At 33.1% G+C, this 17,842-nt stretch overlaps 1 protein-coding gene across 13 annotated transcripts in view; it reads left to right on the top strand.

The window, feature by feature from the left end:
- The window catches only part of LOC111416378 (transient receptor potential cation channel, subfamily M), a 233,971-nt gene that overhangs the window by 206,892 nt on the left and 9,237 nt on the right, over positions 1-17,842 (top strand). For 11 of the 13 annotated variants that reach the window (XM_071197974.1, XM_071197980.1, XM_071197983.1 and 8 more), the window contains 10 exons: positions 3,410-3,599; positions 3,657-3,868; positions 4,053-4,211; positions 4,334-4,390; positions 9,362-9,568; positions 9,627-9,975; positions 10,034-10,179; positions 10,290-10,814; positions 17,173-17,569; positions 17,629-17,832. In XM_071197974.1, coding sequence (XP_071054075.1) covers positions 3,410-3,599; positions 3,657-3,868; positions 4,053-4,211; positions 4,334-4,390; positions 9,362-9,568; positions 9,627-9,975; positions 10,034-10,179; positions 10,290-10,814; positions 17,173-17,569; positions 17,629-17,832 — 2,446 coding nt within the window. The remainder of the gene's footprint in view (positions 1-3,409; positions 3,600-3,656; positions 3,869-4,052; positions 4,212-4,333; positions 4,391-9,361; positions 9,569-9,626; positions 9,976-10,033; positions 10,180-10,289; positions 10,815-17,172; positions 17,570-17,628; positions 17,833-17,842) is intronic. The other 2 variants (XM_071197978.1, XM_071197982.1) reach the window with 1 other exon arrangement.

Raw genomic sequence — 17,842 nt, forward strand, 5'->3', positions numbered from 1 at the left:
CATACCTATTTATTGTAGTTTGCCTCATATTGCGAAATTTATTAAAACATGCACGAAATGCAGGTTTTTTTATTAGAAAGCTATGGAATTTTGACAGTTTTTGGTCCATGTTTGTATTATTGTTGTCATTAGTTACATTTGACGACGGGTGTAAGTCATTGAACGTTATGGTAAATTATTCCAAAGCCGATATTTAAATTTTATTTTGTATTGATGGCGAATGTAATAAACTTTTGGACAGGACGTGTCGAACACTTCAATGAGAGATGCCTAACCTAACCTAACGCCCATCACAAGGAAAAATTTCAAAAAATTGATAAAGAATTTCTTAGTTCTGGATATATCGAGACCAAAAAACATCGCATATTTCCGGTCACTAGTGATGAAGACAACGAAATAAATATTTTATTGTGTGTATTTTATTGCATTTCAAAATTCAATTTAATAACAAATTTATATTATAAATTTATATTTTTATTCAAATCTAATTTTTGTCATTAACTTTTTGTTTTAATAGTTTCATTTATTTGATCTTCTATTTGTTATTTTTGGTAAGTAAAAGCTAGTAAACTAAAAGATTATCAATCGTAGTTAATAGTACAAATAGTAATGTCTTAGTAATGTGTTAATAGTACAAATGTCATGGCCTTCTAATAAAAATACAAACCGTTTCCTGCATTTCTTGCATGTTTTGATAAATTTACGAATATGAGAGAAACTACAATAAATAGATATAGGAATGTTTATAGATAAATTGTAGAGAATTAAATTCCCTTTCGTGTAGGCTAATAAAATATGGGGCGTTCCATTTAAAATTTTCGACTTTCTCCCCATTGAATATGGAGAAACGGTAATTCAATTTTTGACCATCCTGTATAAGATACTCTAACACAATATATGACAATCTATTTGAGACCATCTGAAGAGTAATCGTGCCAATTTAAAGCTTTTTTGAATGAACGTTGGCTGGGATATAGGGTTTTAAAGAGCATGGTTAAATTTGCCAAAAAAACCTTAAAATCAAAATAACCCGTAAACGAAAAACGCTAGGTACCAAAAACTTTTATGAAAGTCAACATATTTTTTTAGGTACAATTAAAAGGTGCAATAAAAACTACAGCATTCCATTTGAAATAACGAAGTTATGGTCTACTTCCGGTAGACCAGAAGTGGCGGCCATCTTGAAAATATTTTAGATCGAAAGTTCCGAATGAACAACCCATGCTACCAAAATTTCAAATCTCTACGAATAGTGGAACCTGAAAAAATTCTAACGAACCAGTTACGTGAGACAGCCTGTATATTGATCGTGTGAAGGGCGCTTTAAACACACTGAAAACCCTAAGCAGAAAACAGAAACTTCCCGCTAACATGAAAATAACATACTGAAATAAATAATGGCGCTTAATTAGCCTCCAACAACGTGCGCCTTCTAGTACCGCTAGAATTCTTCTTTATATCGTCATCACTTTTAACTGTGATGATAGAACCATCCACCTTAACCCGAACTCTCCCATCACTGGTCCACCAATTTGCGGATCCATACTTTTCACGTGTTAACATAAAAAGATTGTAAGTGGAAGCAGTTAGGTCTTCCTGTCTCGAGATTTATAACTTACGAATTTGATTATTATCGGGCGCGGACGTTCTTGATTTTCTTCATTTAATCAGAAAATACGAACATTTTTTCGTCGTGTATACTGCTCAAGGTCATTCGCCTTGTCACGGAGCAACTGGTTTTCTTTATGTAATAGTATATTACAATATAAGTGAGGAAATTATGATTTTTCATTAACGCGTTGTCGGATTGAACAAATCATTTACATTTTTGAGCTCCTCAATTTCCGCAACAAAATGTTCCTTCGCAATGTTTATCACTTTAGAAATAAACGTATCACTCTTCAACAGGTCATCAATAGAATCTTTGAATAAGTTTTTTAATTCACGTAAATTTTCACTAGTAAAGCGCATCTTAACTGGTAAATTCGAGATAACACGCAGCGGAAAAATACGATGCTACTCAAGCGACAGCATAACGCGGAACCTCGTTAAGCATCCGGCCGGTTACAAAGTCGAAACTAGTAGCTTTTTTCGGGTTAATATTAGTCTTGATTTCCTTTATGACTTGAATTGATGAGGCGTGTGGTATTACTCTGTGTTCCTGTCCAATACTTTCTGATAGTAGGCCAACATTTTTAGATAGTCTGTGAATCTTGAAGCCTTTTGTTCGTTATCTCAGGCTAAACTTTCGTCTTCATTTTTGATCAGACGTGCATGATAGATATTTTTAGATCTCCATGGCGAATATTCGGTAATCGGTGCTGTAATCATTAGTAAGTCTATGTTGAATGACTTTACTGATGGTATCATTTTTTAACTATTTATTTTCATTTTTCAATTGAGTTGTAAGATTGTTCAGTTTTGTTTCGTCTTGTGGCTCCCTGGACCACTGCCATGTCTTCCTCGCCCTTCTTTTTTATGATATCAGTTGTAAGGTTCTTCAAAGTAATTCTTTCTAACGTTATTTTGAAGCTCTCCCAATCAGTTTTTTTGTTAACCAGACCAGGATGAGTCGATATTGAGATAATGTCTTCACTTAAAGTTAGCACAATTGGTGAGTAGTCCAAGTTTAGCTCAAGGTTGTCTGCAAAGTTCATACAAGTAGAAGAAGTGTCGCATCCTTGCCCTTGAACAGCCTTCAGTGTGCGTGTTTGGCATTGTAATCAACACCTATGATAAATCGATTACGTATTGCTTGAGGGTACCGTTCATATCTTTCACATTTGATATTATGTTCTGGAAGACAATATAAACTGACCACAGCTAAACTATCATTTTTGGTTTTGATAGTTACAGCTGTGGCTTGAATATCTTTTGTTTCAGTTTTAGCATCTTCAAAATGATGAATATTTCTGTTAATTATTACTACACTTCCCCCTTTGCTGCATTTTCTGGGAGATTTATGGAGTAAGCTCTATATCCTTTAAATTTGATAAATGATTGGTAAAATACGTTTTCCATATCAACTATCTCACATCTATCTTGTTTGTTTCGACGATTGCTTGAAGATCTTCTTGATGCAATTTGCCACTTGCATTCCAGGCTATAATTTTAAGTGTGTTAATCATTTTAATTTCACTGCACATTTGATACAGCGTTTCGGTTGGAAGGTTACTTACATCTTAAACTTACATCTTAATTGTTTAAGCAGACGTTTTAGTATTATCAAATTTTGTTTTATTTTTATACATAATCTCAAAATCAAGGCATACCTCTTGCTTATTCAACGAAAACAATAATAAATACTTTGATTATGTAAAATTCAATTTGGGTTATTAATTCAAAATTCTACATTATATAATATTCTTTTTCTAATTTTTATTTATTAAATTAATAATTTTCTTATTAGATTTGGGCAGTATTAATGAAACGACAAAAAATGGCATTATTAATGTGGCAGCATGGTGAAGAAGCTTTAGCAAAAGCTTTAATAGCTTGTAAACTTTATAAAGCAATGGCCCATGAAGCAGCAGAAGATGATATGGAAACTGAAGTGTACGAAGAACTAAGGGCGTATGGAAAAGAATTTGAAAATATAGGTGAATTTAGTTATTAAATTTGTAATAAAATATTTTTAAATAATGTGTTTTATTTAGCTCTGGAATTATTAGATTATTGTTATCGTCAAGACGACGATGTTGCTCAACAACTTCTCACCTGCGAATTGCAAAATTGGTCTGGTCAAACGTGTCTTAGTTTGGCGGTAGCTGCAAATCATCGAGCTCTTTTAGCTCATCCTTGTTCTCAGATTATTTTGGCCGATCTTTGGATGGGAGGACTTCGTACAAGAAAAAATACCAATCTCAAGGTAATTTTTTTATTTACATTTTTATAGATTTGTTGGATTATTTTTGAATATTTTTAATATAAAGAAGTTATTTTTGATTTGTTACAATTTTATTTGATTTTTTGATCGTTGAAATCGATCGAATAATTCATGCACAAATATTATTTTATTATTTTGAATTGTTTATATAATTTCTGTTATATAGATTGTGTTGGGCCTTCTTTTTCCACCGTACATTTTACAATTAGAATTTAAGTCAAAAGAAGAATTACAACTCATGCCGCAAACGGCCGAGGAACACTTAGAATTAGTGTGCGATATTGACGATGACCTGTCTGAGTCTGAGAAATCATTAGACGCCGAGGTTTGTAATTCTTTTTTAACACTACTCCTCATACATTATCACTTTTTTTTCTTACGTTTCTTCTGAAAATGAAACTATGTATTTTACGGTATACTGAACCACCGACTTTTCTTGTTCTATAGAAACGCACTAGAAATATGAGTATTCGTAATAAATCGAATCCGCAGCAAGGCGTTAAGGTAGTAGACTAGTTTCGACGAATTTGACGTTTCACAATTTTTTGCTAGTTTTGTCCAAGTACTAATTTATCGTTTCATTTTATATCATGCACAGCTTTCAAAATAACTAAAGCATCCTTTACATGCATGAAATTATAATAAACCATTTTTTCGTCATTTATTTTCAGTTAAAAAATAAAATTAATTGGTTTAAATTACAATTATGATATTGTGTGATGTTTATCATCGTAACAAAACGAAGTTTGTTATTTATTGTAAAATATTGTTGTGGTTGTTTTGTGTGAGTTACGGTGTTTTAATAACACAAGTTTACAGATATTTATTTTTGGATACAAAGACGCGTGCTGAATTTAAATTAATCACAAGCTTTTCATGATCGTGTCAGATTACTTGAAATGTATATTTAGGGTTTAAGAACTTAAACGTTATTAATTAATTATTCGACCAAAAATCAAATAACGACGTTTACTAATTGTGCGTATGATTACGATTTAAGATGACGAAATAACATGAAAGTTTTCACTTTTTCTTACGTTACTAACCTGAGATCTGGCATCTAAACGTCTCTGTCTCAACCGAACCGGAAGTGTTCGTCATTGACATGGATGGTCCCGCATTCTGGTCGATAGTTGATTGTCCATCGTGTATTACATTGGTAAATACAAGTTTCAATTGATGCTTCATCCTTATTTAACTTTTATTTCATCCTTCATTTGATCTTTTTATCGTTTTTTTATTACACAGTAATGCCTATTATTCTTCACACTTATTACAGTGGCAAGTGACCTAAAATTATAATATCATAGGATACGTTTGTTAAAGATATCTTTACACTAAGTTATGAGAGTTTACCACAATTTAATATTCATAACCAAAACTCGTAATTAATCTATTGGGTGAGTCAATATTTACTCCCCTGTTCTCGAATATAGGTTCTATAATTAAAAATACGACAAAAATAAAGACTACAAATATTCTAAAAGCGAAACCGTTTTAAGGTCAAATTCTTGGAGGCTACTAACTAATGTAAGAATTTGCAGTTTCGCGTGGTTAGCCAAATTAGGTGGTAATTTATTAACCATCATGGCTATACATTTTTTCACCCTGTTTCTGCTGCGTTAATTGCGTCAACTTTAAGTCAAAGTAAACGCTCTTCAAAATTACGCAATAGTTTACCTTGTATTGAAGTACTTGGTGTGTAATTATCGAATTATACTAATAATTATACTACCGGGACGGTTTCGTCTTTTCAATTCATGGAAAGGAATCCGATTCCGGTGATCCACCGTTGTAAGTTATGTTTTAATCTTCCAAATCACTGTTGCTGTTCTACGAATTTTGAGATTCAATGAGATTCGGGCATTAAAACTTTCATGGCGGCTACAAAAATAACAAATAAGACAACTTCGTACTAATTTAAATAAAAAGCTGCCATACGTTATGGTTGACGATGAAGCATTTAGATTACACTGATCTTTAATGAAATCATAAAGATTAAAACGCGAAATTCCCAAACTACAGGATAATTCTCTGAATTAATGTTTAGTCAGTCTAACAAGTGAAGAGGAGAACGATTATTCGTTGTTCAAAACTACTAAGCGATTAAAAGACCAATTATATCAATTCCTCTCATTAGAAAGAAATTGGGCAAATGGGCAAGAGAAAACAGAAAACTGACGTATTTGCAGAATATTTAGTAATCGTTTACACAGAATCTAATCCAAGATAACACACTTAAAGGTATAAATAATTTAAATTGAAGAAAACTTACTCCAGCTAGCCCGAAAGAAATAACTAAATTGATAAACTCTAATCTAAATCCTAAAAATGCACCAGAGCTTCGATCTAATCACAGAGCAAACACTTAAGCAACTTCCAAAAAAGTTAAGATCAGAGTGATCTACTTACTCAACGGAACTATTTAATTGAAATACATACATAGCCGTAAGCTGAAAGGTTGCAGAAATCATTATGCTAAAATCATAACTTAAATGTAAATAGACATCATCACCTAAGTGAGGTAGACCGCCGTATGACGTCTAATTATATAGACCTATATCCCTCTTATAATAGTTTCCTAATTCTTTGAAAAGCTGTTGCTAAAACGAATTAAACCAATCACTCAACAAACTAATTTAATACCTAACTATCAGGGTGCCTTTAGAGTCTTTAGACAGATTGCATTAAACAATCGACAAAGTACATCGTATTACAGACGTTATAGAGAAAGCATTCAAAGACACACAACTTTGCTCTGCACGGTTCCCAGATGTAGCACAAGCGTTTGACAAAGTCTGGCACGAAGGTCCGATTTATAAGTTGAACAAATTCTTGAAAAAGCAATATGCAGCAATCTTGACATTGTATATAACCAACAGACTCTAAGACTCTACATATTCGAACTTAAAAGAAATGCAAACAGGAGTACCTCAGAGAAGTGTGCTTGAACCTCTACTGTATGTACTGTATACCAGCAGTACACATACCAGACCTACACCAGGTAAGTGGTATTGCAGACAGTCAGTAACTACTGAGGTGGGAAGAACTTTTGACTTAAAAATACTTAGACATGACAATTGACACCAAGTTAAAGTGGAAGGTTCATGTGAGAAAGTAGAAGGAAGAGATGAACATGAAATTTAGATCAAGAAAATCGCTAACGAGAAGATATTCTAACCTAACATTGTATAATAAAACTGTAGTATACAATAAGATCTTAATACCGATATGATTATATGGTATAACACCAAGGATATACGAAAGAGAGCCATATCCAAGTAATATAGAAAGTCCAAAATACAGTTCTACGTACCATAGTAAATACCCCATGATACACAGAGCACTAAACATTCCAACGGTCCAGGAAGAAATTAAAAAGTACGCAAAGAAGCGCGAAGAACGGCTTCACTTAAATGAGAATGCTGAAGTACTTCAACTACTAGATAATCATCATTGATGTACCATAGATTGGAGAAGATAAAACCATTTGGGAAACAAAAAAGATAACTAATGTAGTTACTAGACTAAATTAGTTTAAAGTCTATCGTTGTTGCAAGTTGTAAATATACAGATGGTTCGTCTAACTAGACCAATGTAAATTGTTGTAAATATAATAAAAAAGGTTTGAGATAACCTGTTTTACCTGGGCCATTTGTAACGCTGACGTACCATTCATTGCAACTTTAACCTCGTTATTATCATTCTATTTGCAAAAAAATAATATTTGTGTTCTGTTCCAAGTAACATTTGTATATTTTACTTCGCTGTTTCTTAAGATGACTGTTTCAAAAGGCATCCTGAAATTCCGTTCTGTCTAAGAGTTTTTGTACATTTGAAAACCTTTTTTGTTAGTTGACTCAGAATGGAAAACTGGTAAAGACACTTGACTTTTAAACCTTGATACGGCCCAAACAATTCAATGTAACCTAATCAATATCTAATCAATGTAACAAAAACAATTGATACTATGATACTCATCAAAAGGTGCAAATGCAAGTTAGAGAATTTGTCGTTTATGGTTAACTTAGTTTTGTTTTTGCAACAAATATTTTACATTAGACAAATGAATCGATCACCATCATCAATACATTGCGTGTTTAGGAAATATGTTATATTCACTAAATAATAAAACACCTATGAAATATTTTGTCACATTGCTATAAATGTGTCAAAAAGGTAACAACAACTTCCCAATTTGACAGTTTTGAAGTAATTTCTTTTTCGATCCAAGAAAAATTTGGCTTTGTGTTTTTTCTGCTTTCGTGAATGTTTCAGTAAACTGGATAAAGGTATAAGTACGACGACTTTTACGGCTGTTGTTAATTGAATTAAAACAGGAACTAACAGTAGCACTATCACTAGAAATAATAGTAGACCTAGAACTAGAAATTTGCGGGTTGAAAAAGTGCTAGACGTTTCGAACACATTGTTGCAACCTTCGTCAGAAATAAGTTCAAAGTGAAAGAGTGTTATCATACTCCTTATGTCTGCGTTCTTATGTTACATTTCTTTCGTTAGACACCAATGTTTATTCATTTGAATGATCAAAAATCTCTTCTGCTCCACCTACTGGACACTAGAAATATTGTTGTTAAACAATATTGTATTGATTACTGGAAGCATAACAATTTCATTTGGTACTTGCGCAATATCATGTAAATTGTTAATTGCAGCCATGCAATTGCAACGGCCTTTTCCAGTAACTAATAATATAATTTAAAAACAAAATGTAATATTATGTTATGCAAGCTTCCATTATAATTTTCAAACAAAAAAATTGCGATTTTTGAAACCAAACTTACCAAACCAATTTTTATGGAAAACTTGTAAACTCGAAAAGTGGTTCTCGCAGGCTATTATCTACATCATTTATGTGTGTACAAGCAAACAATTCAGGGCGGTCTGACTCTTGAAAATGAAAACGTTTTTACTTAAATCTTGTATTTCCGGAAATAAGCTTATAGGATCATATATTTGTTCTTGAATTAAAGTTTCTGATATTTATTGCAGGTGTTGTCTAGAACAACGTGGGGAGGTCATAGTACGATGTTAGAGAGATTATCTAGCAATTTAAAATCGTTTATTCAATCTGCTAATTTTGTTTTTGTTTTGTAGTTTTATCTTTAATGCAAACGTATAATTGTTGCTTTTTCATTCTTGTTATTTCACATTATCTGGTCTTTGTTTATAGATAAATATGGAAAGTGGATAAAAATAAGGAAAGGTATTGAATGTTCAATACTTTTATTCTTCACAGAATTGACTTAAACGTAATTTGGAAAAATTATATTATAACTATTTACTTATAAGTTCTTAAAAATCTGGCATGATAGCGAAACAAATTACGATTAGTAATCAGAGACAAATAACATATTTTTACTCTTAAACAAAAAAAGTGTCCAAATCATAGATGTAAACTTGTGTAATTTGCCAAATTAATATTATAAATTTACTTTAACACATATTTTATAGGCTTTATTAACAGACAGTGGTTTCATGCCACGTGACACAGTAGTCCAAGAAAACGGTAAAGTTTTACCTGAATCTGACGAAACAAAATACCTTTTTTATCATCACTGGGAGGATTCCTTTTTCGAACGAAGAACGCGACCATTAAAAGCAAAAAAGAAACTCTACGAATTCTTCACGGCACCTATAACGAAATTTTGGGCTAATTCAGTATGTTTTTCAAAATTCAATCATCTCAATTTTAATTGATTTCCATTTTTTTTTTCAGATTGCATACTTAGTTTTTTTGGTAATATTTAGTTACACTGTGTTAGTTAAAATGGAAAAATATCCCACGTGGCAAGAATGTTTAGCAATATCTTATATCGTCACTTTAGGATGTGAGAAAGTAAGAGAATTACTTTCTTCAGAACCTGAAACGTTCAGTCATAAATTTGCCGTTTGGGTGTGGAATATGTGGAATCCTTGCGACGCGGCAGCAATTTTATTCTTTATGGTCGCTCTCGTTTTGAGGCTACAAGATGACACTATGTCTATCGGGAGAGTTATGTATTGCGTTAATAGTGTTTATTGGTATTTGAGGATATTAAATATATTGGGCGTTAATAAATATTTGGGTAAGTTATTTAAAAATAATTTGGATAAGATTATGTTGTAAATCTAAGATGTTTTAAGGACCACTTGTAACAATGATGGGAAAAATGGTAAAAAACATGATATACTTCGTAGTGCTTTTATTGGTAGTTTTAATGAGTTTCGGAGTTTGTCGCCAAGCTATTTTACATCCCAATCAGGAACCCGATTGGAAAATTGCCAGAGATGTACGTTAATTAACATATAATTACCCCTAAGTTAAAATAATTTAAGTGATTAATTTCCATATTTAACTTTGTAGTTTTATAAATTTCATTTTAGAAATATTTTTTCTTAGGTATTTTTTGAACCATATTTTATGTTATATGGTGAAGTATTCGCTGATAGTATTGATCCTCCATGTGGGCAAGAAGATCAAGAAGAATGTTTAACCGGTCATTGGATAACGCCTGCAGTGATGTCGATTTATTTATTAATCGCAAATATTCTTTTAATAAACTTACTAATCGCCGTCTTCAACAATATCTTCATCGAAGTAAACGCGGTCTCACATCAAGTTTGGATGTTTCAACGGTTTACAGTCGTCATGGAGTATGAACAAAAGCCCATTTTACCACCACCTTTTATCCTATTATGTCACATTTATTTGGTGTGTAAATACATCAAACGAAAATGCAAAGGGATACGGGAAACGTACGATAACGGACTAAAATTATTTTTGGAGAAAGAGGATATGGAGCGATTGTACGATTTCGAAGAAGAGTGCGTCGAAGGTTATTTTGCGGAACAGGATTACAAATTACAACAATCAACTGAAGATAGGATAAGGGTTACCACGGAAAGGGTTGAGAATATTGTTCAGGTATGTTTTTTTAATTATTTAAAGTAAGGATTTTTGTAAGTTATGGTGAAATAGAAATTTAAACGCAGGTGTTCCTACTCCCAATAGTATTGTGTTCGAAGGTAATGTTATGTTGAAATGCTATTGCTAAACGTTTTTTCTTGAAATGATGTTGTAAAAAGTTTATCATGGTAAATACTATAAGAGTTTATATATTATTTAAAAGTTATTTAATTAAAACAATACCGGGTGTCTCTAGAAATCGAAAGACGTTTATTGAAAACAGGTACTTTAAACCCAAAAGAAACTGTTTTCGAAATGGTAGATGAAAATCCTGAAACCACCCTGCAAAAAATCGAACATCAACTTTCTATACTTAAATGTAGTACCACCTTTTAGCACCTTTTGGATTTAGCTGCTACTTAATAGCAAATTGTCACAACTCTAGAGATCTATTTCTACAAGTTCTGGTTATCATTGTTAGAGGTCAAAAGGTAACAACACATTGTCCTGTAACATGCAGTGGTCGGTGAATCATATTACTTACGCATGAAATATTAAATGTATGAAACACTGAAGTTTTGTTACTTTAAGAAATGAAACGAGCTGCCGACTGTCTAATTTATTTCTTAGATATTGCTCTATTGAGTAGAGAAATTATTTGAAGCACTTGTAGTTATTATAACTAGTTTACACTTCCTTTGGATACATCGATGCTATGTTATGCAATCTTGACCTTTCACAATGAGTTCATCATGAATTCTACAGTCTATTACAATGAGTCTTTGCAAGAAAATTATTACAATACAATTATTTCTAACAGTTTAGTATAATAATAAGTGTTTTATTGTTTATAATTTACTATATTACTCCAATACAATATATGTATATAGTAGGTAATATACAGGCTGGTCCATTTAACTTGAGACAAGCGATTATCTCGAAAACGGTTCATTTTACATAAAATGAACCAAATGAAAGTTGTTCTGTGCAAAGGGGGAAACCATATGCTCAAATCTACAAGTAACGTTGGTAAGACATCATCTGAAAAATTTCGGTACTTCTCCCCATTCAGCATACCATCAACAAAGTATGCACCGATCAATTTATCACCAATTATGCCACACCAAACATTAACCGACCAAGGTCGTTGATGTTCTACATCACGAAACCATCTCGGATTTTCAACGCTCCAATAGTGCATGTTATGTCTATTGACTTGTCCTTTGTTTGTAAAAGTAGACTCATCCGAGAATAGCACGTTACCAAAGAAATTGACGTCCATCCGCACGTCGTTCTTGTGCCCAGTGACAAAATATTAATCAAAAATTTTCAAAATCAAAATGATTTTCAAAATCACCTCCGTAAAGCTGTTGATGCAATGAAATGTGGTATGGCTGATACTTGTTGCGCTTTAATATTCTCAAAATGCTGGTCTTCGATATTCCGGCGTCAATTGCAAGTCGTCGAGTGCTAACTTGAGGATTTATCTCAACGCTAGCTAATACCGCAATTTCCTTTTCTTCCGTAGTTACAGTTGCTCGCCTAGTTCTTTTTCTTGATTCCACATTTCCAGTATTATTGCAATCATTCACAACTCTGTAAAAGGTACTTCTCCAAGGCATATTTCAATCAGGAAAACGTTCTCGATACAAAGCTATACTATCAGCATCTTTTCTGCCGCTTTCTCCATAAATAAAAATCATTTCGACTTTTTCTGCCACACTTAGAGTACCTATCCATGATTTAATGACTTAGTTTAAACACTTTGCCTTAATGTAAAACGATGGAATGAATCCAGAATTTGTTGCCAAGCAGTTTTTATGCAAATTTAGTTTTACCTGTTACATTTTAAAACAATTCAACCAATTAAGTCTCTGAAAGCGATATTCTGAAAATGCCGACATAAGGAGTTCCACGAACTCTTGTTTTTATACGTTATTTTATTATCAAATTGACAAAGGCAGAGAAATGTCGGAACCTTTTAGACCAAACGAACAAAGAGCTAGAGCTAGAACAAGAGCATTCTTTCTTGATCTTTTAGTGTAAACGAAAGCGTGTTTTTAGCGTTTACACCAAAATATCAACGAGCAAAAATGAGAATCAAGAATTAGAATTCTTGCACATAGATGTTTAGATCAGCCGAACGAATGCTCATTCGGCTAGAACATAAGAACGCTTTGAAGAGACCGCTCCGAGGAGCGAGCACGTCCGAACATGCAAGAAGGCTCTAACTAATTGTTCGCACGCTCTAGTGCCGTTTACATCAAGCGATCGAACATTCCTAGAATATTCCCTAGAATCTTTGAGAACACAGACAGAACAACGAAAGAATGCTCTACATCTATTTACACTAAAAGAATATGATAGAGTGGGGTTAGAATGAGTGTTCGGTCGTCTGATGTAAATCGGCCCTAAGAATTAAGAATTAAAAACAATGTAACTAGATTATAACTAACGTTTATAATCTAGCAAGAACAAATAAGATTTATGAATTTTAATTGTTTCTGAAGAAGTTTCAATTTTTTTCAACAGATGGTTTGCCGTTGTACTGGCAAAACCACACAGTAAATTTTTTGTATTTATTTTTTTTAATTACTTTACTTTTATCCACAGATTCAGATTTTACAACAAAATATATAGGGTGCCATTTAAAAAATTGGTCGTGACCTTCATATAACCTTGAAAATAAGGTCAAGGTCAAAAAATGGTATCGTCATATGCTTTCGCACAGAACAACTTTCATTTGGTTCATTTTTATGTAAAATGAACCGTTTTCGAGATAATCGCTTGTTTCACGTTAAATAGACCAGCCTGTATGTATACAGGGTGAGTTATTAGTATCCCGGCGGACGATGGTTGCTAAACCGTTTGAGAAAGAAAATGTTTTCTACAAAAGTTGCTTGACTCACCACTTTCTAGTACGAAAATTATTTTCACCTATACAGGTTTTCCATTTAGGCGTAACGGAGAGTATGTAAATTTTTTTAAATAGAACACACTGTATATTTTATCATATTATGAATAGAATTAAATTTATTTATGTAACCGTATATGTTACTAACTCATAGCGTTCATAGTTCCTGAGATATTCAATTGTTTTTCCAAAATGTGTCCATTGCAGAATTTTTTTAAAAACGACATTTTCTCCAATTTTACCTTGAAACTGTGTCAGATAATAGTCAAAGTTAGTAGGTAAATGATAGTATCCAAAGATATTAGATACGCTATACAGCGTGTTCATAGAACTTAGTTACTTTTGATGTTTTTCAAATGGCTTTTTCATAAGTTTTTTAAATGGAACATCCTGTATATTGTGTGCTGGTTGAATTGCCCATCAAGTTACCTTTAATTAATGATAAGTATGTCATAATCTAACTGTAGTAGTTTTCCTTATATTTAAAATTTAAGAATAATGTGTAATAAAATATGCGTTATTGTACATAATATTATATTCTGTCTATTTTTATCAGTTTTTTTTTGTTTTTCCTATTATTATTTGATTAATATTTTATAATGTAAAATAATTTTGCTGCCATATACTATACATACTACATATTGAATACCATCATCTACCTACTGGCTTTGACTATTATCTGACACAGTTTCAAGGCAAAATTGGAAAAAATGTCGTTTTTAAAAAGATCCTGCAATGGACACATTTTGGAAAAACAATTGAATATCTCAGGAACTATGAACGCTATGAGTTAGTAATATATACGGTTGTATAAACAAATTTAATTCTATTTATAATATGATAAAATATACAGTCTGTTCTATTTAAAAAAATCTACATACTCTCCGTTACGCCTAAATGGAACACCTGTATAAGTGAAAATAATTTTCTATTCTCTGGCGTAGTTTCAAGAAAAAATTAGAAAAAATATCGATTTTACATCGTTTTTAAAAAGATCCTGTAATGGGCACATTTTGGAACAGTTGAATATCTCAGAAAGTATGAACGCTGTGAAATAGTAACATACATATACGGTTGTATAAACAAATTTAGTTGTATTCATAATATGATAAAATATACAGGGTGTAATAGAAAGTGATGAGTCAAACAACTTTTGTATAAAATTTTTTTTTGTGTTTCAAACGGTTTATTAACTATCGACCGCCGGGATACTAATAACTCACCCTGTATACATATATTGTGTATACACCCAACCCTCTACCCTCTACCCTCCTCCCCAATCTTCACACCCTCGACTCCTCGCCCCAATCACCTCCCTCGTCCATCTTTTGGCCTCACGCCCCTCTCTAAAAATCTGCTTCCTGTCCATCGCCACCTGCCTCAGCTCACTACACCCTCTCAGCATGTGTGCCAGCGTCTCCCAATCCTCTCCACAGAGCCTACACCACCTCTCCACATCGTCCATCCAGTACCTGTTCCCTCTCTCCACATTGCCACAGCGGAATCAGGCCACCAATCTCTTCCCTTCCTCATCCCCCTCCATCAACAAATACTTTGGCAGTTCCTCTGTCACTATCTCCCTTCCCGTATCTGTGACCTTCTTTCCTGCCTCTGTATGTCCCTGTCCCTATCTCTCCACATTTCACCTCTCTCCACTCGTCTGTTGTCGGTCCCAGATACTGAATATCCCACTCTCCTATAATAACCTTTCCTATCTCTCTGTCCATATATCAGCCTCCTCTCCTTGATTTCCCTCCGGCACTCTCCCAGGATCCTGCAATGTGGCCTTCCTTCTATCCTTATCTCGTCCTACATTCCTACATCTACCTTAACCTCCTCTCTTATTACATACCTTCGAGTTTCCTCGCAAACCCTAGTATCCATCTTCAGTTTCTCTGTTTGTACATCCTCCAGCAACTACTTCTGCGCTCCTCACTAAGCCTTCAAACATAACCTTCCTTTTTCCCATATCCCTCCCAAAAGGTTTCTCCCCCCATCCCCAAACCTGTTCCATCACCCTGTTCGCTCTCTTGGCATCGCCCTCACGTGCGACCCGATCTTATTACTCTCCGAGAACCCATATCCCAGGTACGTATACTCTTTCACTTCCTCTATCTCTCTTCCCTGCGACCTCCATTACTCCCTCTTTCTTCTCCCCCTTCGCCTTAAAATATCTCTCTTGCAACGATCACCAAATCATCCGCACACGCCAACGCATACACTTTCGTTCCGTACAATTTAGTACATTCTGCCTAACTTCTATCAAATTTCTACTTCATTTATGCCTTCTGGCATAATATCCATATTTTCGGCAAGTATCTAACATATGTATGCATACTGGTGACTTAGAATCTTTCAATATTTTCAGATTTTCAAAACATCTACTTCCGAAAGACCTTTAACATTAAATCTATAAATTGCAATCTCACTATATCCAAAGTAAACCTCAAACGATACACATTAAACTGAATCCATATCATTCACAACCAAGCGAAACCCAACTTGTTCACATCCAAAACGAGCTACAACAATAATCACAAATTTCAACCCATCCACATCCAAATCAACACATCCACACCGTAAGCAGGACCAAACGCAAACCATCTAAGTCCCGCCCTACTCATCCTAATCATATTAGTCGGAACTAAAAAAAGCTCATCTCATACACACCTAATCCAAACCCAACTCATCCACACTCAAGCTAGATAACAAATAAATAAATAGCATAACTATTACACCAAAATCATATGTGTCAACTTTTGTGTTAAACTCGTCAAGCAGATCTGGCACTCACTCTACCTATACATTTATTCAACTTTTTTCTTATAAATATGCAACATAAATAGGGTGAAAAATGGTGGGTCTTAATGAAAGACATTAGATTTCAAAGCAAATCTCAAAAAAAAAAAAATTTTTAGCTGGTTCAAGAGAAATGTTACAAAATTTATTTTACAAACATTTAAAAAATAAAAACGTAAGTCACCTTCTAGAGACACCCGGTACATTGTAAACATCCTTATAATATCTTACAAATCATTTTTCACTTTTTTTCCAGATTCACAAATAATTTTAGTTTATTTCATAATTTAATTTTGATTTTTACTAACAAATTAAAAATTAAAACAAAAATAATTATAAAAACTAAATAACTTGTAATTTATTTATAATAATATCACCTAATTCACTAAAATAACTACATATCTATAGTATTTATCCAAATAAATTGCTATTGTTGCATATTCGTACTTGCTTAGCAAATAGAAAAGTATTAGATATTAGCTAGCTCAGTAATAAGTTGATGACACAAACAAATCAAAATGAAATCTGTCGTGTGAAGCTCCATAAATGTTACTTGTACTTATTGTTGTTATTAAAAAAGAAACCTAGATGCGTCTATTTAAAATAGTTTTACTTTCTTAATAAATTAAATTGATATTAAAATTTTAAACATTAACTTTCCAGAAAGTAGAAGATATAAACACCAAAGAAAACTGTCAAACGCAAACTATGCAAAATTTAGAATTTCGACTTAGAAAAGTAGAAGAAGCATCTCAAGATATTTTAGAACACTTAGCGGTTATCCATCGATTCATGGCAACTCAAACTCTGGAAGAATTGCCTCCAATACCTGTTCCGGGACCTGATCGGATTCGGAAAATGAGTGAAAGATCTGACGCTCCATCTGAAGATTCTCATCTTTCAATACAACCACCGCCTGTGATAAGACGAAAACCCACGAGATCTCTTACAGAAGTTAGACCTGACGCTTATATTTTCGATGATGGTTTACATTTCGAAGTAAGGATTATCGAAGAAGATATCGAACAAGAAGAATGCTTGGATAACATTTCTATATCGGGTAACGTTAAAGCACAAATTTCGTGAAAAATACTTGATAATTTTGGATTTATTTTAAAGGAAGTCGAAAACATTTGGATATAATTGAGGAACGGCAGATGAGTAGAGAATCCAAATCATCATTAAATAGTGAAAAATTAGAAGAAGTCGATAAATTATCCGTAGAAGATATGACTGCTTTAAGTTTAGACACTTTAAGGGCTAGAAGTGCGGCGAGAAGACGGGATTCTTGCGGGAGAAGAAGTTCTGATGGAGGTGCTAACGGTAAGATTAA

The sequence above is a fragment of the Onthophagus taurus genome, chromosome 7 (genome assembly GCF_036711975.1).
Source record: "Onthophagus taurus isolate NC chromosome 7, IU_Otau_3.0, whole genome shotgun sequence".
Lineage (NCBI taxonomy): Eukaryota > Metazoa > Arthropoda > Insecta > Coleoptera > Scarabaeidae > Onthophagus > Onthophagus taurus.